Raw genomic sequence first — 10,338 nt, 5'->3', positions numbered from 1 at the left:
GGCTGCTCGTTTTTTTTCTTCTTCTCTTCGATCGCGGGCGGCTTCGCTTTGGCTGTGGCTGCCTGCAGCCATGGATGATCATACATACGCGCCTGACGTCGAGGAGGATGATCGGTTGGCCTAGGGCGCGGATGGGAAAGAAGATCTCGCTGCCGTCATCGTGGACGGTCGCAGGCCGATCGTTTCGTTTCAGACACTTTGAAGCTGGCAAGAGAGACTGAGAGAGTAGCCGAATAGTAGTAGGACAGAGAAACACGGTACAATACAAGGCACAGGCACCAAAAGCGTCGTGCAACGATACCGCAAGTTAATTCATGTACACACCACCGGTTGCAATGCAAGGATGTGACGACGTACGAGCGAACAATAGCAACTTGGATGAAATTTTAATTATAGACGCCAGAAACGTACGCCCGATCGAGCCACGGTTGGGCATCACACGTTGCCCCGGTTTCATCATTGGCCGCACGTACGTACGCATCGCATAGCATCGCGCGCGTACTCGGCGGTCATGCGCGCTGTAGCAAGCAAGCAAGCAAAGCCACCCACCGCCGCCGCCACCAGTCGAGATCAAACGGAAGGCGGAGAGGAGAGCGACCCCGGGCAAGCCTGCAGTTCGCCACCAATCATCACCGGTACGGTGGCACACATGGCGCGACGCCGGTTAGGCCGGCCAGCTCCGACCAGGCGTGTTCCCTTTCCTTCCTTCTCGAGCGCACCACCACGCGGCTCTGGCTGGACAGCTAAGCAGCAGCATAGGGTAGTAGCCAGGCCTTTTGAAAAGCCTCGACGTACTACTAGAATTTGGCTCTTTGCCGAGTGCCAAATTTTTTGCCGAGTATTTTATTTCGGGCACTCGGCAAAGAGCTCTTTGCCGAGTGCCACGCAAAAAACCCTCGGTAAAATAAAACACTCGGCGAAGAAGCTCTTTGCCGAGTGTTTTATTTTTGACACTCGGCAAAGAGTTTCTTTGTCGAGTGTCTTTTTTTGACACTCGGCAAAGAGCTCTTTGCCGAGTGTCACAAATACAATACTCGGCAAAGAGCTCTTTGCCGAGTGTTTTTCCTCCAACACTAGGCAAAGACAATTTAAAAATCACATTTTAAAGTAGTAAATTAATTCAAATGAAAAAGTTTTCAACTACAAATTTGTATAACTCATCATGATGTACAATTTATATATTGAACATTTCTTATATGACAAAATAAAAATAAATTTGTTCATAAAACCTATATCTCTCTCGTAGTTTATGAAACTACGAGAGAGACGTATAGAATTTGTACATATTGTTAGAACCATCATCTGAGATAAACAAATTACCAAACAACCAAAATAAACTTTGTAGATCTTGAGAAGTTATAGAAGTTTATAGTTGACAACTTTTTCATTTGAAGTCATATTGTCAACGAAAACTACGTCTGAATTTAAAAAATTTAAAATTTGAATTTTGAAAACGACTTCGAAAGGAAAAACCACCAACATGAAAGTTGTAGGTATTGAAGAGTTATGAAACTTTGTAGTTGACAATGTTTTAGTTTGAAATCATCTTGTTATGCAAAACTATGTTTGAATTTTAAAATTTGAATTTTTCAAACTGTCTCGGATGGAAAAACCACCAAAATAAAAGTTGTAGGTCTTGAAATGTAATGAAACTTTGTAGTTGACAATTTTTTGATTTGAAATCATCTTATCATTGAAAATTTCGTGTGAAGTTTTTAAATTTAAAATTCAAATTTTATAAACGGTCTCGGATGTAGAAACTATTAAAATAAAACTTTTAGATCTCAAAAAGTTATGCAACTTTATAGTTGGTCACATTTTCAAATGAACTCATTTAGTGTTTTAAATAATCAAATTACTCTCGATTTGTTATAGTACATGGGGAATGGAAACGTAATATAAATATAATTGGTGTAGTAGTGTAGTGGTATAGGAGGGTATACGCGAGAGAGAGGTTGCGAGTTCGAATCTCACCATTTACAAAATATATAAGTTTGATTCAAAATAATAGTGAAAAATGATAGGGCAACGGGTAAGGTAATAGGGTAGGGTTGGAGAGTTGTTTCTAGAATTTAAAAAATGTTTTGCTGTTTTTTTTAATTTTTTCGATTCTTAATTTGTCGAGTGTTTTTCTTTGCCGAGTGCTTTTTGACACTCGACAAAGTCTTTGCCGAGTGTCCGAAAAAAAGCACTCGGCAAAGAACCCTTTGCCGATAAAATCTTTGCCGAGTGTTACACTCGGCAAAGCCTTTGCCGAGTGTAAAATAGCCTTTGCCGAGTGTCTTAGACACTCGGCAAAGAACGCGATTCCGGTAGTCGACCGATCGCGTAGTTTTGTGCTCGTTGCTTGCGCTCTCACGTCTCTCCGACACCGCATCAGGCCATCGACTCCATCGCGTGGGAAATCTCTGACCCCGCGCGCATGCATGCTTAGAGCTTGTTCGGTTATTCCCAATACACATGGATTGGATGAGATTGCAAAAAACTGAGAAGAAGTTTGACTTGTTTGGGATTCAAACCAATCCAATCCCGCTCAATACATATGGATTGAGAGCTAACCGAACAAGCCCTTAAAATGCTATACGTTCGGCGGGCGCGGCAACCTTTTGTTGATTTGTTCTGCTTCCCTGGCACTCTCTCGTACTACTAGACGACTAGTACGTACGTGCAAGCGCGGCCTGCTGTGCCCCCCACATTCCGGCAGATCACGCTTCTCCTTGGTCGAAGCACTCCGTTGGCATTTCTTAACAGTGCTGCATATCTAGTAGTCAAACACAAATAAATAACAACCCCCAACTTGTTTCGTCACTGATTACGGAACCCGAATTGCTGAGCAAGTACGCGCGCACGCACTAGCTAGCCCTTGCTGCCCTTCCTGGCTTCCTGTCTGTCACCGATTATGTCAGCCCAGCATTAGAATAACGCAGCTGAACCACCGGACAGCGATAGCTGATCATATGTAAGACTCAACCGTCAGTGCAGGTGTGTAAGACTGAACTGACAGACACAAAAGCTACAGCCTATAAGCTTATAGTGTGGGGGGCTCGCTGGAAGAACCGCGACGTTCATGCATCATGGAATGTAGACACTGTTGAGCTAGAGTATTCATATTTCTGCGCACGAGGCAGCAGCGTGATCGAAATAAAGTATTGGGGTACTTGTTTGGATGTTCGAATTATTTTTGTTCTAGTCTTAATTTTCTTTAATTTTTTAATGGGACTAAAATTGGTTTCCTTTTTATATTCTATGCATGGGTCCACGTGTAACACCACCAAAATCCTAATTTTGGGTTAAGTATTTTTTCCCAAAAGACAAATTAAAATGTCATTTGATGAGGGGTTAAACCTTGAAAATGACCCTTTCTAAAATAATCATAATGGTGAATAAATAGATGTTATTAAAACTTTGATAGTTCAAAGCTTAGATTTAAAATTTGAAACCGGGATCTAATTTTCAACTCCAAAAATAAATAATAGAAAATAAACCTTAATTAATTGTTTGAAAGAATCATCCTTTTATAAATTATGTGTTATAGGGGCATTCAGTTAGATAAGAAATAAGTAAATAAATAAAAATATATTCTTGCACCATGCTGTATCTTTAAGTTGCGCATTTGATTTGAATTTAAACTTCAAAACCCAGTTTGAATTTGGAAACTTAAATAGAAAACAAAACAGAAAAAAAAAACATAAAGCAAACAAATAGTCGTTTGGGCCACTTCTGGCCCGTTCCATGTCCACCTAGGCCGGATGGCCGGCCCGCCCCCTCACCCACTCCGTCAGCCGAGCGGGAGGCCGCACGCGCGCTCGCGCTGACAGGGAGGGCCTGCAAGTCAGCCTTCACACCACATACCAGAAGCGCGCGCTCGCGGGGTACTGTCACTGGTGCGTGGGCCGCTCGGCCGGCCTCATTCACACGCGCGCCAGCCCAGATCGCTGACCGGTGGGATCGTTGTGTCAGGTCTCAGGTCGTAACCAACTCAAGGTGAACGTCGCGCATGCTCTTGCGTTACGCTACTGCCGTGTGGGCCAGGTGTGAAAGGAAAATGTGCCCTTGAACTGAACTATATTAATTCCACCTTTTAACCCTCTTTTATTTCTAGCATGGGCCAGAGTGAAATTCGGAGTGAGACACACATGGGCCAGATTACACGCGTTCTTGCTTATGTTTGAAATACGAATTGGGTCCGCTTGTAACACACCTCAACAGAAGACATTCCTCTCATAGAGAAACAAGGGCCCTAGCAAGGCAATCACACCAGTATACATATATAAATTATTTTTTACCTCGGTTTCGTCACCATTATAATATATATAAAAACATCAGACAACATAGCGCACATCATCTTATACAACATAAATAGCATCAGTATTCGGTAACCATCCTTGCAATAGATTCATCCAATCAGCAGGTTATCTCGAGCAGGCAGACCCCAACAGTTCGGAGCCGTTAATTCACGCATATCTCATGAGGATTTCTTTGATTTCTTGTCCTCCCATTCCTTCCGGGCTTCCTCAATCAACTTGCTCACCTTGTCGTGGAAGCCAGGATACGGTTCGTACCCGCCAAATGTGTGAAGAATCTGAAACAAACAAAGATTGGCATGGGTGGTCTTGGTATCCATGATCCATCTAGCGAGGCAGTAGTGTGGCAAAAAAAAACCACGGCAATGCTGAAGTTTACCTCTAGCAGCACAAAGAATGGTGCCATCAGGAAAGCCTGGACAAGATTGTCAAGAAGAGCAGGCGCTCGCTTCTGCAAGGAAAATAAGGTTCAAGTAATCCATGGGTGTGATTACTAAATTACTAGCGCCAAATATAAATAGAACGATAGACTTAGAGCATCTCCAATAGACTCTTTATTTTTTACTCTCTATTTGATTCTTTATTTGTCTCTCCATAAATATTAAACTCTATATATAACATCTCATTCCAATAGACTCTCTAACATAAAAGTTAGCTTGGCTAGCGAGAGTTGCTAGCCAAATTTGGCTAGTGAGGGAGTTAATTTAGAGAGCCAGATAGCTAAGCAAGTTAAATGGCTAGTCTGTTGAAGAGCTATTATGCTATTAAGTAGCTAAAATTTAGCTTGACAAGCTATTTAGCTAGTCTCTTGGAGATGCTCTTACCTCGAAAACTCCATGACCAATGAATTGCATAATCCAACAGAACAACTGGGCCACCAATACAACCTTTAATATAAAAATGTATACAACAGTTAATGATTGAGCCACAGACAAAATAAGCACCTTGCAACTACTTGAAATTAATGCAACAAAAGTTTCTGTAGTTATTCCATTTTTTTATCTATAGGCATTTAAATTCTAGAACAAAGCAAACAATGCAAGCTTTCCAGATTCAAGATGCAACCTGCCAGATTCATAAATTCTGATGTTACACAAGAGGGCCTGCGTGTAAGAAAGTCACCTGCATGGTCTTGCTTCTGAAATATGTAAGTTATATTGACTTATTGGTTTAAAGGAGCTATCAACTTGTGGGCAGCAGACTCAAGAATTAGTTTATTCAAACACCATGTAGCTAGGGGTGGTAATGGGCTCTAAACTTTACACTATAAAATTTAAGGATCGAATTCAATTTTGAATTAAAATTAAATAAAAGCTCAAACAAATTGTGAACAAATATTTGTATCGTAGCACGATGTGCTAAATGCCTTCTTATTGATACTGGTAAGTAACTAAATGCAGGCAATTGGTTAGTCAGAAGCATCATTAGTGATCACTAATGTTGCATAATTAGCGCCCTTTTGTGGTTAGAACAAGCTTAAATACTTAATAGAAGGATTAGCGTATCAATAAAAAGCAGGTATTTACAACTCTGCCAATTTTGTACTGTATGACAATCTATAGATGGTCCCCTCTGAGAACCAAATATTTCTTTGCAACAAAGTACGAAATTTTAAGCCTTTTGTTTACTGAAGGTATGACAATTGATGAGCTAATAATCGATATTTTAATTGATGAGTTTTTTTAAGGACAACAGTAAACAAAATAAGTTATCCAGTATCCCTTAATTTTGACCTATTTCACAACGAATACACATATTATCTGTCCAGACCTTTGCACAGCAGCAAAAAGAACACATGCCATGCCAGAATCTTGAAGTTAGCATTGAGAGATGGTCACAGCCCCTTTGACAAATGGGAAAACAGATTTCTAGAGCTAATCAGCTAGGACGCTAAGAAATCTAGTTGGTATCCAGCAAATAATCCTCGTCACCCTTAATTCTTCTCTAGTAAAGAAAAGTGTTGCACACAACACAATCAACTTATTTATGAATGCATTGATATTCAATAATGCTTGTAGACTACCATCAAGCAACGAAGTAGAGAAGGTCAATATTGATCATCTTATTGCCATACATGTCATTTACGCGCCATTCTGCCATTCATTTGACCGGTATTTCAGTCACAAACAAAACTAAAACATAGATGCTCCATTAAGATATTGGGTAACTTGGTCAACAAAAGAGGGCAGTTTATGAAAATGAAGTTACCAATTGGCTATAGCAAGCACTAGATCCACTAAGAAAATCCATACAACAGAGCTTGATTACAATTGCACAAAAAAACATAGAGAAACTCTGAGAGCTACACATGAAGACTTTGCTGCTGCAGCAGCACAACAGCACTGCCAGAAGCGCAGACAATCAGGCTGAAAGCTCTTTCAGTTTCTCAGTATCAACCACCTCAAATCAAAGGAACTAAGGGGAAACTGGGTAAAAACTTCACATGAGAAATCCTCAATAAAAACTGAACTGAATAGACTAAATTGGTCAACATAAAGACTACAATAACCAGCACCACCAGACAGGGATGGAGCTTGGAAAATTTGAGGGGCTGAACTAAACCGCTACAACGACATAATCTGACTAAACTACTATTGAAACTTCGATGAACGATGGAAATCATAAAATACATAACGGAGAAATATACTACTTCTTAAATATTTGTCGCTCGCTAGTTCATTTTTTGAACTAAAATGTGACAAATAAAAAAGAGCGCAGGAAATATGATGTAATATTAGGGGAGGCTTTAGGAGGGCTCTATGGACTCGGGAGCAGCAGGGGGCCCGAGCCTCACCCGCCCCACCGCTGCCACAGTTCCTGTCACCTAAAAATCCCTATTGCACCAATAAAAGCGTGGGTAGGGGTAATGCCAAATTGTACTTACGGGGCGACTAGAAATATGTAACCACCTGATAAGCATCACTGAATATACCAACTAAGGATGAAGCTCATCTGAAATTCTGTTATCTTCGCTTCATCAGATGGACTAACAATTTTCCCCCGTGGTCGTGGATACCAAAATCTAAGACACATGTACTCGAGAAACGATACCAACTGTAGCCGATCATATGAACATGATACAAATACATAGAAATCCAAGCACAGAAGACATCATATAAGCCATCACGACGAGCTAGGTCAAGGATCGATGCGAAAGACCGCCGTTTCCCCCGGCCCTTACCTTCCATCCAACAGAGAAACCGAGGCGGGCAGAGAGGGCGCCGCTGGCGGCCCAGCAGAGGTAGCAGAGGAGGGCGGCGAGCGCGCCCGCGCGGCGGTCGAGGAGGAAGTAGTAGGCCGCGTAGACCGCGGCGCTGATGCCGGCGGCGTGCGTGGAGGGGGCGGTGAGGTGGAGGAGCATGAGCGCGGTGAGGAAGATGGGCCACACGAAGAGCTCGTGGATGCCCACGTTGACGGGGTTGCTGTGGTAGGCGCCGTAAAAGGCGTAGTGCCCCTCTAAGTCCAGGAGGCCGCCGCCGCCGCCGCTGCGAGGCTTCGCCATGGCTCTCGCCCTCGGTTGCTTGCTCCCAGTTTCAGGTCACTTTGTTGGTGAGTTTGTTTTTCAGCGGGCAGTTGGGCAGGACGAACACGACGAAGACCTCTATGCGTATAAAACGGTTTATCAAGGGGTGAATGCTGAATTGCTGACCCCGTCGAAGGTAACCCTCCTCGACAAATCATCTTGGACTCTAAGCTTCTAGATGGACTATTCTCAACGCTTTCCTATAACAAATTCGAACTAATCCAGAAACAGAGCCGGATCTAGAATTTTCTTATGCCACAGACCGGTACTACTAAATTTTCTTTTTTTCTTTTTCGTCTTAGCTATTTCAAACTGAAACAAATAGAGGTTTATATGGAGTTAATTGGTTATGCCCTCGGCATCCGCACCTAGCCAGGAACTAGTGTGGACTTATCAAGATCTTGTTTGTCAGATCCTAAAATGAGAAGAACAACGAAATTAACAAATTAACACATATATGGTCTATAGGAGATTTCTAAAGTCAAACTAAGGGGGTGTTTGGTTTCTAGGGACTAATGTTTAGTCCCTAGATTTTATACCATTTTAGTTCCAAAATTACCAAATATAGAAACTAAAACTTTATTTTAGTTTCTATATTTAGCAATTTATACACTAAAAAGAAATAAAATAAAGGGACTAAACATTAGTCCCTAGAAACCAAATACCCCCTAACAAGCTCTAATAACATGTAAATGTGAGCCGGTGGTAAACTCCGATGTAACCTCCATATCTGACTTAGTGTAAACACTTTTCTTCTTCTCCATCTATCTTTTTGTCCCTTGCAGTTAGATGGATTTCGAAATTTGGATTTTAGAAAAGAAAATCAATGTACGAAAGGTAAGACATCATCTGCTCATTTTACTTAAGGTAGAAGACAATCTTTGATCTATCTATTAGGGATAGAAGGCAATTTTCTTGCAATTATCCATTTGAGAGTATACATGTCCACGGGCCGGGCTTGTCGGGCGGCCTAAAACCCGGCTCAAGTTTGGTCCGGTCTGAACTCGGCATGGCACTAGTAAATTGGGCCTATGTCTTGGTCGAAGGCGTGACACGGTGGACTAAGTCCGGCACGGTTTGGTTTTATTTTTTTTTCTATTTTTTCATATAAATATATATATTATACTTGAATATAGAGTATAAAACATAAGAAATATGTATCTTTGTTGGTTACGTGGGTGTAAATAAATTATTAAAGCTAACAAATATGGTTTAAACCCTCACATATATATATGCATACTTTTATGATATTTTGTCATTCAAACGTCATATACTGTTATGGGCCCGTTAGGCCCGTCGAGACATGAGTCGACCCCACACGGTTATTAACCTAGCGAGCCGTGTTTGGGCCTCGCTCGGGGCACGTGGGCCAGCACGACATGGCCCGCTAGCTAATCCGGGTCGGGCCGGTACAGTCCCAATCCGTGTCGGACTAAGCCATGCTCGGCTCGAGCCGACCCGATCAACCCATTTGGACATCTATATTTGAGAGCATAGACATGTCATTTAGACTGCACGTGAACACTCCTAAGTTTTTTCCTCTACCAAGAAACTTAACGATGTTAGGTCTAAATATAAATTTATTGTTCTCTCTTCAATAAAAAATATGCATGCGAACCATACATACTATATCTATTCTCGAATATTTATCATCCGCTAGTTCATTTTATAAACTAAACAACGATAAATAAAAAAGAACGGAAGTAGTATATTGAGACTGTCACTAGGGAATTACTCACGTCTATAAATTTAGGACCTATTTGGATTATCGGAAAAGGCTGAATTGAAACCGTTTTTTCACATCCAACCTGTTTGGCTAGCCCCAACATTTTAAAAAAGAGAGAGATTCCGTCCATTTCCAAAGACAGAATTACAATCTGCTTCAGATTTTGTGCACACCAAACTAAAACTAAGGTCATTCCCAGTAGAAGTTTCATTGCGTAGTTTCTAAAAGTGATACATCAGTTTTTGTTTATGAAGCAATGTATCCTGAGTTTCATCTAGATGAAACCCTCTCTCCTCCCATGAAACTCTCTCCATCTCTCTCATCATAAATATCGTGACATTCCATCAAATATGGTGACATGTCATCTCATTTAATGAGAAAAAAACTATGATGAAACTTTCAATGGGAATGGCCTAATTCCACCCCCATCAAGTTGATCTATTCCACCCTCACATCTCCCATGCGCTCTATCCACGTTGACTAGATGTTGGAACCAGGGGCGGACCTACATTGAGCCCAGCGGGCGCACAAGCTCCCACTCAATTTTCTGGTTTTAGTAGACATTTTATCTTATTTACTGTATCTACGAAGGCCAATTAGTCAGTAAACCTCTATTTAGACCCCCACTCAGAATTTGGTCTGGGTCCGCCCCTGGTTGGAACCGTTGCCGAGCATTGAGCCTCTGGATATCCAGTTGCTACAAGTGGTGTCATGTGTCTTATATTTGGCTCAGGTGCATTGTGTACCCTCTCCAAGTATCATATACGGTGTGGCATCCGGTACAC

General features: G+C 41.6%; 1 protein-coding gene across 1 annotated transcript; it reads right to left on the bottom strand.

Moving 5' to 3' along the window:
* Positions 1–4,118: 4,118 nt before the first annotated feature.
* LOC100285954 (uncharacterized) lies at positions 4,119–8,047 on the bottom strand. The gene is made up of 4 exons (NM_001158843.2): positions 7,486–8,047; positions 5,129–5,191; positions 4,684–4,755; positions 4,119–4,582 (listed from the first exon to the last, which is right to left on the bottom strand). Exons 1-4 carry the CDS (start codon positions 7,804–7,806, stop codon positions 4,466–4,468), a joined length of 573 nt encoding a protein of 190 aa, NP_001152315.2. The 5' UTR covers positions 7,807–8,047; the 3' UTR covers positions 4,119–4,465.
* Between the last annotated feature and the right edge of the window lie 2,291 nt (positions 8,048–10,338).

This window comes from Zea mays, chromosome 5, assembly GCF_902167145.1.
Source record: "Zea mays cultivar B73 chromosome 5, Zm-B73-REFERENCE-NAM-5.0, whole genome shotgun sequence".
Taxonomy (NCBI): domain Eukaryota; kingdom Viridiplantae; phylum Streptophyta; class Magnoliopsida; order Poales; family Poaceae; genus Zea; species Zea mays.
The sequence above is the reverse complement of the archived record's forward strand: the minus strand, read 5'-3'. Positions and strand labels throughout refer to the sequence as shown.

Excerpts from the sequence above, each read along its gene's own strand:
- LOC100285954 (NM_001158843.2), bottom strand. The coding sequence starts at position 7,806 with ATGGCGAAGCCTCGCAGCGGCGGCGGCGGCGGCCTCCTGGACTTAGAG. Across the intron at positions 4,756-5,128 it reads TTGGTCATGGAGTTTTCGAG|AAGCGAGCGCCTGCTCTTCT; the intron begins GTAAGAGCATCT and ends TTTTCCTTGCAG. Across the intron at positions 4,583-4,683 it reads CATTCTTTGTGCTGCTAGAG|ATTCTTCACACATTTGGCGG; the intron begins GTAAACTTCAGC and ends TGTTTGTTTCAG.